Here is a 16,217-nt window from a genome sequence, read left to right on the forward strand (position 1 = left end):
GCTGCTCTCCGAGTCGTTTATGCTCTGCTATACTCTGCTGTGCGACGACTGTCTTCTTGTTGGAGTGAATCCGGTGCTCACAACTCTGAGCTGTGAGTCCATAGCACTTTGACCTGTTCCTGTATAGAAGGTGGTCTCTGGAAGTGCTACCCAGCTCGCCTAGCCCAGTCGGGGCTGAAGTGGATGAGTCCAGTTGGTGGCTCAAGGGCGATGCTGACAAGTCACATATAGTAAATGTACAAAATAACTTGCTAGTTGTTGCTAGATAAAAAGGGGGAGAGTGTTAATCTGGAATGTTCAAGGTGTGTGATGAATCTGTTGAGTTTTGACCTCCGCCCTTCAATGCCAAAGTGATGGGCTGCCTTGTCTTGTGGATCAGCATCTGTCAGGCTTCAGGGAATTGGCTTCCTTCCCCCTTGGCCGTGGATAAGCAGAACAAAGGGAAAGGAGTCTTCTTACCCGTTAGAAACTTTTATGATCCCAGCGAGAGAACAAAGAACCCGTCTTCTAGGAATGGCGGTGCTCCCAATGAAGAAGTCCACCCCCTCACATCCCTAGTCACCCCCGTCACTTCTGCATCTCCTAACCTGAGCCTGTACCCGCTGTGCTTTCTGTTCTGCCACTTTTGCAACTCTCCTTGACCTTGGGGAAAGCGGATAGATGCTTTCCAGAGACAGTGAATCTGTTATCTCCCCCCCCCCCGAGTTTCTTCTCCAAGCTGTTCCCCATCCAGTATTTCCCAGCTTTTGCCTTCTGATTGGCTTCCCGCTCCTCCCCTGCTCGGGTAGCGAGCCTATTTGGGCTTGCCCATGAAGGCTGATGGATCCTGATAGATTCCATCAGGCCTTGCGGGACCCTGCTCCTCCTGGCGACTCATTAGATGACCTTGTCGAGGACTGGAATAACCGGCTATTGGCAGCCATCGATGAGGTCGTCTAAGTACCCTCTGCGACCCCATCGAAACCGGGCCCCTTGGTTTACTGAAGAGCTCCAGAAAATGAAGCGGGATCTCAGACAGCTAGAGCAAGTATGGCGACGGACTCGTGACGGAGTTTCAAGAACATCTTATAGGACACTTATGAAAGCCTATGAGATGGCTGTGAAAGCTGCTAAGAAATCTTACTTCGCAGTTTCCATTGCATCTGCTAGCTGTCGCCTGGCACAACTTTTTAGAATAATTAGGTCGATAACGTCCTTAGGAGGACAACCAAATTTAAGCACAAATTCGACCCATAGCTGTGAGGCATTCGTGAGCTTTTTTGTGGAGAAAGTCCTGTTGCTCCGCCGTGACCTCCCTGCCAATTTAGATACATTGACTGAACTGGAGGCCCCTCGACTGTCTTCGAGTCCAGTGTTGGACCATTTTGATCGGATATTCCCTGCTGATGTGGATAGATTCCTCCAAGCTGGTAGGCCCACCATCTGCCTCCTCGATCCGTGCCCATCTTGGCTGATTAGGGCATGTCCAGATGTCGTGTGGACCCCCCGTTTGAAATTATCAATTTGTCCCTTGGCACGGGGACATTCCCAGGGGAACTGAAGGAAGCAGTGGTGTGTCCGCTCTTAAAGAAAACATCACTAGATCCTTTAGACCTATCCAATTACCGCCCAGTTTAAAATCTTCCATATCTGGGTAAGGTAATTGAGAGAGCGGTTGCTGAACAGCTTGGTAGGTTTCTGGAGGAAACATCAGATTTAGATCCATTTCAGTCTGGGTTCCGTCCTGGTTTCGGGACCGAGACTGCTCTGGTTGCCCTAACAGATGATCTCCGTAGACAATTGGATCGAGGCGGGTCAGGACTGCTGATTCTTTTAGATTTGTCAGCAGCCTTTGACATGGTCGATCATGATCTTCTGGACCACCGCCTTGCTGACATGGGGATAAAGGGCATAGCCCATAAATCGCTGGTCTCTGGTCGGGGACATAGGGTGGCGCTAGGGAGGGAGATGTCATCACACTACTCCTTTGTGTGTGGAGTGCCGCAGGGCGCAATCCTCGCCCCAATGCTTCTTAACATCTTTATGCACCCCCTTGCCCAGATTATCCGGAGCTTTGGGCTGGGCTGTCACCAATATGCTGATGACACTCAGCTCTATCTGCTGATGGATGGCCACACTGACTTGGCCCCGGACACACTGACCAGATCATAGAATCATAGAATCATAGAGTTGGAAGAGACCACAAGGGCCATCGAGTCCAACCCCCTGCCAAGCAGGAAACACCATCAGAGCACTCCTGACATATGGTTGTCAAGCCTCTGCTTAAAGACCTCCAAAGAAGGAGACTCCACCACACTCCTTGGCAGCAAATTCCACTGTCGAACAGCTCTTACTGTCAGGAAGTTCTTCCTAATGTTTAGGTGGAATCTTCTTTCTTGTAGTTTGGATCCATTGCTCCGTGTCCGCTTCTCTGGAGCAGCAGAAAACAGCCTTTCTCCCTCCTCTATGTGACATCCTTTTATATATTTGTACATGGCTATCATATCACCCCGTAACCTCCTCTTCTCCAGGCTAAACATGCCCAGCTCCCTTAGCCGTTCCTCATAAGGCATCGTTTCCAGGCCTTTGACCATTTTGGTTGCCCTCCTCTGGACACGTTCGAGTTTGTCAGTGTCCTTCTTGAACTGTGGTGCCCAGAACTGGACACAGTACTCCAGGTGAGGTCTGACCAGAGCAGAATACAGTGGCACTATTACTTCCCTTGATCTAGATGCTATACTCCTATTGATGAGGCCCAGAATTGCATTGGCTTTTTTAGCTGCCGCGTCACATTGTTGGCTCATGTCAAGTTTGTGGTCAACCAAGACTCCTAGATCCTTTTCACATGTACTGCTCTCAAGCCAGGTGTCCCCCATCTTGTATTTGTGCCTCTCATTTTTTTTGCCCAAGTGCAATACTTTACATTTCTCCCTGTTAAAATTCATCTTGTTTGTTTTGGCCCAGTTCTCTAATCTGTCAAGGTCGTTTTGAAGTGTGATCCTGTCCTCTGGGGTGTTAGTCACCCCTCCCAGTTTGGTGTCATCTGCAAATTTGATCAGGATGCCCTTGAGTCCATCATCCAAGTCGTTGATAAAGATGTTGAATAAGACCGGGCCCAAGACAGAACCCTGTGGCACCCCACTAGTCACTCTTCTCCAGGATGAAGAGGAACCATTGATGAGCACCCTTTGGGTTCGGTCAGTCAGCCAGTTACAAATCCACTGAGTGGTAGCATAGTCAAGACCGCATTTTACCAGCTTCTTTACAAGAATATCATGGGGCACCTTGTCAAATGCCTTGCTGAAATCAAGGTAGACTACATCCACTGCGTTCCCTTCATCTACCAGGCTTGTAATTCTGTCAAAAAACGAGATCAGGTTAGTCTGACATGACTTATTTTTCAGAAATCCATGCTGACTATTGGTGATCACAGCATTCCTTTCTAGGTGCTCACAGACTGTTTGCTTAATGATCTGCTCCAGAATCTTCCCTGGTATTGATGTCAGACTGACTGGGCGGTAATTATTTGGGTCCTCTCTTTTCCCCTTTTTGAAAATAGGGACAACATTTGCCCTCCTCCAGTCTGCGGGGACTTCGCCTGTTCTCCAGGAATTCTCAGAGATGACTGCCAGTGGTTCTGAAATCACATCTGCCAGTTCTTTTAATACTCTTGGATGCAGTTCATCTGGCCCTGGAGACTTGAATACATCTAGACTAGCCAAGTATTCTTGTACTATCTCCTTAGTTATTCTGGGTTGTGTTTCCTCTGCTGAATCATTTGCTCCAAATTCTTCAGGTCGGGCATTGTTTTCTTTATCGGAGAAGACTGAGGCAAAGAAAGCATTGAGGAGTTCAGCCCTTTCTGTGTCCCCTGTTTGCATTTCACCATCTTCTCCTCTGAGTGACCCCACGGTTTCTTTGTTCTTCCTTTTGCTACGAACATACCCATAAAAGCCTTTTTTGTTGCTTTTAACCTCTCTAGCAAGCCTGAGTTCATTTTGTGCTTTAGCTTTTCTGACTTTGTGTCTACACGTGCTGGCTATTTGTTTGAATTCCTCTTTGGTGGTTTCCCCCCTTTTCCATTTTTTGTACACATCCTTTTTTAATCTTAACTCAGTTAAAAGTTCTTTAGATAGCCACCCTGGCTTCTTTAGGCACCTTCCATGTTTCCGTCTCATTGGTATTGCCTGAAGTTGTGCTTTTACTATCTCCCTCTTAACAAACTCCCAGCCATCTTGAACTCCCTTTCCTTTTAGTATTACTGTCCATGGGATCTCACCCAGCACTTCCCTAAGCTTTATGAAGTCGGCTTTCTTAAAGTCGAGAAATTGAGTCCTAGTATGCTTGGCTGCTCCTTTCCGCTGTATAGTAAACTTCAGAAGAGCATGATCACTCGCGCCTAATGATCCTTCCACTTCTACCCCACTAACCAGGTCATCAACATTGGTTAGGACCAGATCTAAAATGGCTGTTCCTCTTGTTGCTTCTCCCACTTTCTGGACAATGAAGTTGTCTGCAAGGGCAGTGAGGAATCTGTTTGACCTTATGCTCTTGGCTGAGTTTGACATCCAACAAATATCAGGGTAATTGAAGTCCCCCATTACTACTACCTCCCTTCCTTTTGCATGCTTGGCCATCTGTTCCAGGAAGGCATCATCTATGTCCTCCGTTTGGCTTGGGGATCTATAGTAAACTCCCACAATGAGGTCACTGTTATTCTTCTCTCCCTTAATTTTCACCCAAATGCTCTCACTTTGGCTTTGAGGTTCTAAATCTTGGATCTCTTCACAGGTATACACATCCCTGACATATAACGCCACTCCTCCTCCTTTCTTGTCTGGTCTGTTTCTTTGAAATAGATTGTATCCCTCCATTATTACATTCCAATCGTGGGATTTATCCCACCAGGTTTCAGTGATTCCTATTATGTCAAATTTAGTTTGCTGTACCAGGAGCTCAAGCTCATCTTGTTTATTTCCCATGCTTTGCGCATTAGTGTACAGACATTGAAGTCCATTAATCATTCCCCCGTGTCTCTTATTTAAGGATTTTTTCCTCCCACCACTAGGTCTGCATGCTCTTTGCTCCATTCGGTCTGTGACATTTGGATGATCATCTTCATCAATTGATAGACTCCTACCTTCAGGAGCACTGTCTCCCTCCCCCACATTAGTCAGTTTAAAGCCCTCCTGATGAGGTTTCTGAGATTTTTTGCAAAAACATTCCTCCCAACCGTAGTGAGGTGCAGCCCATCGCTTGCCAGAAGTCCATCTTCAAGAAACTGCAGTCCGTGATCTAAGAATCCAAACCGTTCCTGTTTACACCATTTGCGAAGCCAGTTGTTCACTTCCACTATTTTTCCCTCTCTCCCTGGGCCACGTCGTTCAACTGGGAGGACAGATGAGATGACAATTTGTGCTTGGAAGCTGTGGCTGGATAGTTTCATGGAGCCAATTGACACTAAATCATTGGAAGACAGAGGTCCTATGGCTGGGTCGGGATGGCATGGGAATGAGGGACCAACTCCCTTCTCTTGAGGGGGCCCAATTAGTGCCATTGCCTTCCATTAAGAAGAGTTTCCATGGAGGTGCAGGTTACAGCAACAGCCAAGGCGACATTTTTCCACCTTCGCCACATCAAGCAGTTGGCCCCTTACCTTTCCCGCCCCAACCTGGCCACAGTGATCCATGCAACAGTCACCTCCAGGCTTGACTACTGTAATTCGCTCTATGTGGGGCTGCCCTTGAAGCTGTCCCAGAAACTCCAGCGGGTGCAGAAGGCTACAGTGAGGCTCCTCACGGGGTCTCTGCCATGGGAGCATATTCACTCAGTGCTTTTCCAGCTGCACTGGCTCCCGGTGGAGTACAGGGTCAGATTTAAGGTGCTGCTTTTGACCTTTAAAGCCCTTCACAGCCTAGGACCCTTGTACCCACCTTATACGTACGGGACCGCCTCTCCTGGTATGCCCCATGGAGGACCTTAAGGTCCATAAATAGCAACACCCTAGTGGTCCTGGGCCTTAAGGAAGTTAGATTAGCTTCAACCAGAGCCAGGGCATTTTCAACACTGGCTCTGGCCTGGTGGAAAGCTCTGTCTCATAAGACCAGGGCCCTGCAGGATCTGATTTCTTTCTGCAGGGCCTGTAAGACAGAGTTGTTCTGCCTGGCCTTTGGCTTGGAGCCAATTTGATTCCCTCCCCCTCTTTTTCCTTTCTCCTGTGATGAAGCTGTGTTTTAATATCTTAATGTTTCAATATTTTAATGTATTTTAACCTTGTTTTTAAGTTGTAGTCATTCAACTTGTTTTTATTATTGCTTGTTAGCAACATGGAGCCCGGCCTTGGCTGGGGAGGGCAGGGTATAAATAAAAAATATTATTATTATTACTATGAACTATGTTCCTCTGCAAACCACTGGTCCAAATCTATACAGTCCCCCTGCTCCTTGGAAGATTCAGGAGGAGGCTCCCACGAGTGCGCCTCAGTGCAACTCTCCTCAGCTGGGTCCCTGGTTAGGTTTTGGTTTAGGGGAGCAAGCATGGGCCTGGCCCTTGGGTGGGGGCGAGGGGAGAAGGGAAGAGAAGTAGAGGGGATGCTTCTTTTTCCATGCAAGGCTAGTTCTTGTTTCTCCCAAGTATGCGCCTGTAATCAGCGAGCGTGCATTTAGCAGGAGTGTATCCCTTTGTTTTGGAGTGCAAGATGATTCAGAAGGCCTTAGAGCGAAGCACGTGTATCACACATGTGCCGTGAGAGGAATGGGGGGGCGGTAAATAACTGTTGGGGTGCTTAAAAGGAGGCCATTGTTTCGTGAGGGGGGAGGAGAGCCTTAGCGATGCCAAACAGAAAGAGCTAAATGTGACTATAGGATACATGTGGTTGCTACTCTGATTTTGAAGCTTGGCAGTGGGAGTGGCACATGCTTCTGCTAAAAGCAGAACTAGGGAAGATTAAGTTAATTGCAACCTTAAACACACTTGGGTCCCATTAGAGAGGATTCTCATGAGGCCGGAGGAACATCGCCTGGCTGTGAGGCATGAAGGCCACTCCCTGCAAGGCCCTTTCCACCTGGCCCTGGGGGCGGGGCCCAGACTCACCCAGCCCTACTATGTTAAATTTGTATTCTGTAGTTGACTTCCTTTGTAATGTTTTATTTTGAAATCTTTAAGATAATGTTTTAGTTTTCTGTTATGTTGCTTTGACAGTATACTCTATATTTCGCTTTTTTCAAATTGATTTATTTATGTTTTATTGATTTAATATGCTTTAACCCGCTTTGAGGTTTTTCTTAAAAATATAAAGGGTATAGAAATTAAACGAAAAAATAAATAAATGTATAGAGCAGGGATCTCCAACATGGGGTTGCTCACATGTTGGGCAACAACTCTTATAAGCCCGTACGGCCAAGGTTGATGGGAGTTGTACTTCGAAAGCTCAGGGGTAGAAAATCTCTCATTTCTTACAACTTGTCATCATGAATAATTACAGTAGTACCTCAAGTTAAGTACTTACTTAGTTCCAGAGGTCCGTTCTTAACCTGAAACTGTTCTTAACCTGAAGCACCACTTTAGCTAATGGGGCCTCCTGCTGCTTCTGCGCTGCTGGAGCACGATTTCTGTTCTTATCCTGAAGCAAAGTTCTTAACCGGAAGCACTATTTCTGGGTTAGCGGCGTGTGTAACCTGAAGCTTATGTAACCTGAACCGTATGTAACCTGAGGTACCACTGTATAGGTAAAACTTTTGTTGATACAGAGCTCATTTTTAGCTTCCGGGAGCAGCTGGTCACTTCTGCTTTATAAATAAACCCAAATATATTGAAACACTTTACATTAAAACCAAATTTCAGAACAGAGACAAACAAACTTTTTTAAAAAACACACACCCTTTTTTTTTACTTTACGAACCATTATCTTATCAACCCATGATTTGCTTTTCATATGTATAAAAATACTTTGTTAGCAAGGGGGTACAGAAATAATAATAAAAAAGCTACAATAAAAGCATTATCAGCATTTAAAAAGAAATGCTAGTGGATGTTCAAGGCATTGAGTTACAAATGAAGGCAAAGATCCAACCATTGCTAGGTAGAGCCTGGAGACATAATCCTAGAATCACCCCCTGCCCCCCCCCACAGCCCGCTTTTGCCTGTAAATGTACTTGATTCAAAGATCACATAAATTATAGTTTTTGTCATTAATTCTGATGGGCGGGGTGAGTTAAAAGTCACCCACCGCATGGAGATATATTTGGGTTTGAGAGGCAGGTGGTCCACTGCTGGACGGCCATCTTGACCAGAATCTTTCTCAAGGCCTTGTCTTCTTCAGCCCAGGTAGGCCTTGGAATTAAGAATGCTTTGGAACTGAATTGCGACAGAAGCAAGAGGATGGGCAATGAATTCTGATTGCTTTCTTGGAAAAGAAATGTATTTGGAAGACACTGCTGAAGAGATATATTTGCAAAAAGCAAAAAAACCTCACAGCCCACTCCACAAATTATCTAGGCTGCTACCTCTTTAAAATAGTTCTTGCTTGTGAATCAAAGTTAAAAATCCTATACTTTAAAAATCACTTGGGCAGAAGTTCTGTAGCAGAAAATGGATTGAAAAACCCAGGTCTAATGCTTTGTTATTATAATGAATTTCAACTGAGGCATCTTCTGTGCTTTTTAACAGCTGCAGAATCCCAGTCAGGTGTGCCTGGTGTCCTCTTGGGCAGGAAGGCCGGCAGCAGAGTCCATGACAGACAGAGCCACCCCCTGACTGGTTGTAAGTAAAGCCAGCTAGCGGGTGGGGAATGGCTGGGGGCAGACTGAGGTTACTGGTGTAGGAGGTGAGGACAGGTGACCCCACCTAGGCCCGAAGTCACCCCCCCCCTCAAAGCTTCTCAAAATCATTTTCTCAGCAGCTAAGCATCTGCTCATTTGCTCTGCTGTTGCAAGGCAAAATGTTATTCTTTTATCAAAAAGCTAATGAATAGACTCTGTCAGAGCAGGCCTGAGACTGACTTTTATCTCACTCTAGTTGCAACATCTTTGGACATGCTGAACTACTCTCATTCCCTCTTTCCTGGGAAGGGTGCCAAGAGTCCACAATGGTCCCAAGACAGCTTTCTGTTCATGCTCAGTGGAACTCATGGGGCAGGACTCCTGGAAAAGGAGAAGAAAGGGAGGGAACTGGAAGGGGTATATATGCTCTGTGCACATGACTGTGAACCCGTGCATGCTTTTTTGTGAGTTATCACACTTGCTCCTTCTACCAGTTCATGGATGGTAGAAATAAAAGCTTTTTCTCCGAAACTATTCCTTGAGTGTCTGTTGACTCCCACTTCCCTTTCCCAGGCGCAATATTTTTCCCACCCGAGGGCAAAGCCTCATAAGGCTACACTGGGGCAGTGCCCCACTGATTCCAAAGGGCCCAACTTTCCCAGAGATGGGGAACATTTTGTCTGTTGAGCTACCTGCCTGCTGTTGTAAATCGTAAAAAAGCCTCCAACAACAACAACAACCTGACCACCTCACCTAAACTCCAATCAGTTATCAGTGACTCATTGTTCTTCTTAGCACTAGTGTGGGGGGGGGGGGCTCTTTTTGGTCCCAATATATCCCTTTAAGGCTATACAGCAGGTATGGGGCATCCACAGCCCTCCAGATGTTGATGGCAGCTGAAGTCCACCAACTTCTGGAGGGCCATAGGCTTCCCCCACCCCTGCTCTAGAGACTTCCCTCCAAGGAACTTGGGGTTGAATTCTGCCATCTTTGGAGTTCCACCTCTTTCCTCAAGGATTCCAACCTACTGGACCATGTGGGATCACCATATAGAACTCCTTATATGTGTTCTAAGAATTGTAGCAAAGTAGGCCTGCTGGAAGCCAGAACTCTTAGGTCCTATTTATAGACCACTCAAGTCCCGAGTGCATAAAAGCAGAAGGATATACAAGGCACATTGCATCGTTCAGTGCTTAGCATGGGAGAGTGCAAGGTACAAGGCCATCAGGCCCCAATATACTAGGACAACAGCACCTGCATATAAAATTGGGGCCACACCGGTTCAGTTCTTAAGGACGGAGGGGCCATTCTGAGCCAGCAGATCCTCATAGGCTGCCTCCTCACGGGAGAAGATCTGGAACTTCTTGTCCAGCTGAGCTCGCAGGTAGAGGTAGTCCTGCTGGTCAAGGTTGTGGGCGCAGGTGATGTAGGCTGTGAAGAGCAATGCGAGGAGCAGGCGGTCGAGAGAAAGGCAGGGAACGGCCCACAGGATGAGGAGAAACTCCAGGTACACGGGGTGACGCAGGTGGGAGAAGAGGCGGATGGCACTTGTGGACTTCACGGCCAAAGGGTCCCCCATGCCCAGGCAGTGATAGTAAACCTACGGAACGAGAGAAACACCCATTTGCACCGCAGATGCCCAAATCTTTTGGGGAAACGACACCATTTTAGACCTGTGTACACATTGGGCCTCTACATATTCACTAAGGGGGAATGTGAGATCTGCTTTTGTTTGTTGTCTGGACTGCTGAGACAGCACTAGGTGCTTCTGTGGTCTCTGCCTTGACCAAAAATCCCTCAGAATTCCAGAGATGGAAAGAAGAGAATGTTCCTACCAGAGAGGAATGGCAAATTAAATTGCTGGACTATGCCGAAATGGCAAAACTGACCCTTATGCTCAGGAACCAAGAAGACCATAACTTTAAGAAAGGATGGGGGAAATTTATAATTTATCTTAGAGACCACTGTAAAAAGATGAAAACATTAGCAGGATTGCAATAACACTCGTAGCAAGTACTATGGACCTATATAAAATATGGACTATTGAAAGAGATGCAGTAGAAAAGGTTTAATAATAGGACCTACGGAGGGGAAGGTGGGAAGTCCAGAGATTCTGAGGAATCTCCAAATGTGGATGTGTGTGGTTGTATTGTATCTTATAGTTTTAAAATCAAAAAATTATTTAAAAATAAATAAATCCCTCAGAATTCATCCAAATCCAATGCACCCCCCTAACTGCTATCACTGTAAAGCCAGAGTACATTAAGAACTTCCAAGAGAGAGGTCATGGCTTCCAAATTTGCTTCAACCCTGGGACCTCTCTTTTTAGAAATATTTTACAGCAGGAGGAAATATCTTCTATCACCCTCATTGGTTGGGTCATTGGGCCTCGCTGAGCTCAGCCACCAAATACCGGACGGTGGCCTCTCTAGATGGGAAAAGGGAAGCTGCGCGGTACCTGTTTGACCCCCATCAGCTCTGCGTAGTCAAAGATGAGGAGGATGCTAAAGATGACCAGCCAAGCAATGAAGTGGAGGATGAAGCAGATGAGAGGGACCCAAGTGACCCACGGCTCCCTGCTCGTATTCCAGAGCACAGGAGCATCCTGCACAGGCTGCCAGTACCTCATCAGCAGCTAGGTGGGAAGGAAAAGGCGCATTAGATAAAGGTAGATTCTCCTGCAGGCACACGTCTAATATGGCTGCATTTTGGGACTCCAAAACTGCAATCACATTGTAGAAAATCCGCTGGACCTGCATGCATTAGCCAAATCATACAAATCATATCCATACTGGGTTGCTGTTGTTTTTAAATTGTGCAAGATTCTAGTGTTCATCATTACAATGATGCATTTTGCTTCGCACCATAATGAAGGCTATGCTGAGTTAACGGTGTGAGTTTGGGAGCTCCGTTATCAAAATAATTTGTACCAAGGGGCAAAGACTTAATGCTGAAATTGGGGGATTTGCTTTGGAAATATTGCTTCCATGAAAGTGCAGAGTGTGAAATCTAAACGGCATCATGCCAGGAAGATTTTTTCTGCATTTTGAGTTTAGCTTTTCTGACTTGGGCAAGAATTCACTCTGAGTTGCTCTGTTATCTTGCCTGTGGGACTTCTTCCTCCCCTTCAGTCCTCTCCCCCCATTTTGGTGCCCCAAATTGATACCCCTACCTGGAGAGTCAGTGCTGTGCAGAAGACATAGAAAGATCTCTGTAGAACTCCAAAGCAACTTCTGGTCCAGTGTTTGACTTGCTGAGTGGCCATGAGGCTGTGCTGCAGGATGAAGAGGACAATTAAGCCCACGTCCACCATTAGTGGCCGCAGAATCTTGGGATCCCTCAGGGCAGCTTCCCATTGAAGATGAGGAGCAGCATCTGCAAAGAAAAGAGGTTCAGTCAAGGTGAGGCCTAGTGCATGCAGCAGGGGGCTGGCAGAGGATCTCAGATAGTAGCCCAGAAACGGATCCCAGAGACAAATTGTTCTCTCTGTCTTTCTCTCTCTCATCATCTTAAAACAATCCTTCCACAAGCTGGTGTTCTCTGGATAGCTCAGTTGGTTAGAGTGTGGTGCCGATGGTGCTAAGGTTGCAGGTTCAATCCCCGTAAGGGACAGCTGCATATTCCTGCATTGCAGGGGGATTGGACCAAATGATCCTCAGGATCCTTTCCAACTCTATAATTCTGTAATCTCAGATCCTGTTATTTATGAGATGTTGGACTCCAACACCCATCAGTCCCGGCCAGCAGGGATGGTGAGAGTCGTACTTCAAAACTTATGGATGATAGCAGGTTGGGGAAGGCTCTCTTAATGTACTGGGAAGCTTCTGGATTGAATGGCCTTAACGTACAGAGCAGGAAGTAGAACATACAGACATTTTTATCCAATCATCTTTAACAACATCATGGGATATTATTACCAAACCATATTGTTCACATGCTAGTAGCATCAGCGGGGGGGGGGGGGGGGGGGGAGCCAGACCACATCCTTCGCCCTGCCTGCCTTTCACAACAAGGCGCCACATTTATTTCTGCTTGTTGGAAAACGCCCAGGGCAAGACGCAAACTTCCAAGAAGGAACCATTGCAACATAAAAACACAGTGTTAAAAGCATCTTATCTAAGATCTAGGAATTCTTATCATTTGACTTTCTCAGTTTCAAAGTAGCTGCTTTAGAGTTTCAGCCTCCTGCCACTTGCCTGGGCGTCTTCAGGATCCAAACCAAAAATAAAAGGAAGGGATGAAGGGGCAATTTTTCATACCTCTTGGCATGCTGCTGAACTACAACTCCCGTCATCCCTCAGCACTGCCCATGCTGCCCTGGACCCGATACAGAGCCCCACACCTGGGGGGCCGCCGGATCCCTGCTCCTCCGCCCAAAGACCGCGCACCTCTCACCCCTTTGCAACCCCAAGCTCTCATTCCCTCCCCCGCAAGACCCCTCCATTTCTCTCCCGCCCCTACGCCTCCGCACCGGTTCTGTGCTGGGCAGCCCCCGTCCCTGGCTGCAGGAACAGAGCGCGGAAGGAGACGAAGCGGACGAGCTCCACGCCGGTCCCGAAGGTGAACAGGAAGCTGCCCAGCGCCGGGACCATCATTAGGAGCTGAAGAGCAGCCATGGCGGGCAAATTGCGCTTCTCCCGCCGCCCGGAGGAACCGCCCTGCGGAGAGGAGGGGCTCCCTCCGGAATCCCCACGCCTTCCCGTGACGTCACAAGCGCGTAATGAGCGGGGGGGGGATTCCTCCCCTTCAGGAGCGGGAGGGAGAAGGGGGTCTTCCCCCTTTGCCGAGTGACGTCACACGCTAGGAAGGGGGCTCTCGTCTAGGGATTCCCCCTTCACGTCGTGACATCACGAAGAACTCTTGGTGGGGGCTTTGACGTCATACAGGATCTAGGGAGCAGAACCTCCCCGCCCGCCGAACTATTCCTCCCCGTGGCAGAGGAACAAGTAAGGGTTGCCCCCCAACCCCCCCTAACCCCAGCTCCCTCGAGCCTTGTAAGGAATCAGCGTCTACTCTTTTCATCCAGGGGCCTCGACGCAGCTCTCGTTCTTCCATCCCCACGTTGGGCAAAAGATTCCTGCACTGCAGGGGGTTGGACTAGATGACCCTGGTGGTCCCTGATAACTTTGTGATTCTTTGATCCGGACCAAGAACGACGGCAAACCGCAACGAAGAAAGCAGAAAGCGGATTCTAAGCGCAGCACCGCGGAGGAGGGGCTAAGAATGCCACCGTTCTCACCTTGCCGGCTCAGAAGTGAGCGCAATGGAATCCGCTCTCAGGTAAGCCTGCGTAGGTGGCTAGGATCCCAGCCTCACTACCTTAGGGCAAGTAGCATCTAACTCAGGGGGTTTTACTTCTGAGTAGGCATGTATAGGATTGCACAGTGAAACAAACGCCCCCCCCCCCCCACCGCCCGACATGCTGATAACCCGAATTACGGGTGTGACATTTTGGGGTCGCCTTCGTTTTTCAATCCAAACATAATTCATAAAACAGGTTATAAATCATAAACAGTGGTGGAGCTTCATGCTCCAGCGGGTGTGTGTGTGGGGGGGGGGAGAGCAAGCGGGGACGGGGCTGGCGCGCGTCCTGGGGGCATGACACGCCACCTATGGTGGTGGTGGGGAGCCGCGATGGCACCCCACTGGGATCGCACTGCTGGGGGCGGTGAGCTCCCCCCCACTCTTCTTCCTCCACCAGTGGTCATAAATGCAACAGAACAAAGTAATTAAACGGTGGTGCTGTGGTCTAAACCACAAAGCCTAGGGCTTGCCGATCAGAAGGTTGGCGGTTCAAATCCCCATGACAGGGTGAGCTCCCGTTGTCCGGTCCCTGCTCCTGCCAACCTAGCAGTTTGAAAGCATGCCAGTGCAAGTAGATAAATAGGTACCGCTCCGGCGGGAAGGTAAACGGCATTTCCATGCACTGCTCTGGTTTGCCAGAAGCGTTTTAGTCTTGCTGGCCACATGACCTGAAAGCTATCTGCAGACAAATGCTGGCTCCCTCGGCCAGTAAAGTGAGATGAGCGCCACAACCCAGGTTAGGGGCCCCTTAAGCCTTTACAGTGTCCACACATTAAACATCAAATGCCATAAGTTAAAATCCTTAACCCTTAAAATGTCAAGTAGCAGCAATAAAACATTGCCATCATGTATTCCATTTATTAAAAACGGGGATTAAGGGGGGGGGGGAGCAAGTTTTCCCCCGATAGCTATAAATAAGCAGAGGAGTAGGTCTGGTGAACTCCTGAGGACGATGATCCTTAGAGCGTGACAGTTGATTAATTCATCTGAAATATAAAAACCATAGCCTACTGTGTCAGGGAGAAGATGTGTGACTTTAGGGCTGGTAAATGGCACTGCAATCTTATTACAGTGGTGCCCCGCAAGACGAACGCCTCGCAAGACGGAAAACCCGCTAGACGAAAGAGTTTTCCGTTTTGGAGGCGCTTCGCAAAACGAATTTCCCTATGGGCTTCCTTCGCAAGACGAAAGCCCATAGGGAAATCTCTGGGACAGCGGGGAAGCGCGTCTTCCCCACTGTCCTCGGACCTCCTCCCACCGCCAGGCTTCGGAAGGATGCTCCGAAGCCTGGCGGGGGGGCGGAGAGACCTTCTCCCCGCGCCAGGCTTCGGAAGGCTGCTCCGAAGCCTGGCGGGGGGGCGGAGACCTCCTCCCGCCGCCAGGCTTCGGAGCAGCCTTCCGAAGCCTGGCGGGCGGGGGGGGGGGCGGAGAGGTTTTTTAAAAACCCCGGGACAGCGGGGACTTCTCCGCTGTCCGGGGCGATTTTAAAAAACCCGGGACAGCGGGTTTAAAATCGTCCCGGGCGTCGCGTTTCTCCGCTGTCCCGGAAGGCTTTTGAAGGCAGGCAGGGGGGACAAAGACTTTTGCCCCCAGCCAGCCTTCAGAAGAGGTCCTGGACCTCTTCTGAAGGCGGGCGGGGGGCGAAAGTCTTTGCTCCCCTCCCCGCCTGCCTTCAAAAGCCGTCGGGGACAGCAGAGAAACGCGCTGCGTTTCTCCGCTCTCCCAGGAAGGCAGGCCGGGGGGAGCAAAGACTTTCGCCCCCCGCCGGCCTTCAGAAGAGGTCCAGGACCTCTTCTGAAGGCTGGCGGGGGGCGAAAGTCTTTGTCCCCCCTGCCTGCCTTCCCAGGGGCTTTTAAATCGCCCCGGACAGCGGAGAAGTCCTCCGCTGTCCAGGGCGATTTTAAAATGCCGCCCGCCAGCATTTTAAGATCGCCCCGGACAGCGGAGAAGTCCTCCGCTGTCCAGGGGTTTTTTAAAATGCTGGGGATGGGAAGAAAAGCCCTTGTGTCCCCCCCCCCCCCAGCCTTCAGAAGAGGTCGGGGGACAGACTGTCCCCGGACCTGGTCTGAAGGCGGTTTCCATAGGAACGCATTAATTGATTTTCAATGCATTCCTATGGGAAACCGTGCTTCGCAAGACGAAAAACTCGCAAGAAGAAAAAACTTGCGGAACGAA

General features: G+C 48.7%; 1 protein-coding gene across 2 annotated transcripts; it reads right to left on the reverse strand.

Moving 5' to 3' along the window:
* Positions 1-7,838: 7,838 nt before the first annotated feature.
* LOC114592119 (nurim) lies at positions 7,839-13,442 on the reverse strand. 2 transcript variants are annotated; one of them, XM_028720021.2, is made up of 4 exons: positions 13,210-13,442; positions 11,911-12,113; positions 11,197-11,373; positions 7,839-10,338 (listed from the first exon to the last, which is right to left on the reverse strand). In XM_028720021.2, the coding sequence occupies exons 1-4, from the start codon at positions 13,352-13,354 to the stop codon at positions 10,021-10,023; spliced, it is 843 nt and encodes a 280-aa protein (XP_028575854.2). In that variant the 5' UTR covers positions 13,355-13,442; the 3' UTR covers positions 7,839-10,020. The 2 variants fall into 2 exon arrangements, with proteins under 2 accessions (XP_028575854.2, XP_028575855.2); XM_028720022.2 differs by lacking the exon at positions 13,210-13,442 and adding an exon at positions 12,998-13,102.
* Between the last annotated feature and the right edge of the window lie 2,775 nt (positions 13,443-16,217).

The sequence above is a fragment of the Podarcis muralis genome, chromosome 2 (genome assembly GCF_964188315.1).
Source record: "Podarcis muralis chromosome 2, rPodMur119.hap1.1, whole genome shotgun sequence".
In the NCBI taxonomy this organism is placed as follows: domain Eukaryota; kingdom Metazoa; phylum Chordata; class Lepidosauria; order Squamata; family Lacertidae; genus Podarcis; species Podarcis muralis.

Bases quoted from the DNA above. Each gene is read 5' to 3' on its own strand.
- LOC114592119 (XM_028720021.2), bottom strand. From the start codon at position 13,354: ATGGCTGCTCTTCAGCTCCTAATGATGGTCCCGGCGCTGGGCAGCTTC. The intron at 11,374-11,910 runs GTAGGGGTATCA...CTTCCCACCTAG, and splicing joins GCACAGCACTGACTCTCCAG to CTGCTGATGAGGTACTGGCA. The intron at 10,339-11,196 runs GTACCGCGCAGC...CTCGTTCCGTAG, and splicing joins AGCTGATGGGGGTCAAACAG to GTTTACTATCACTGCCTGGG.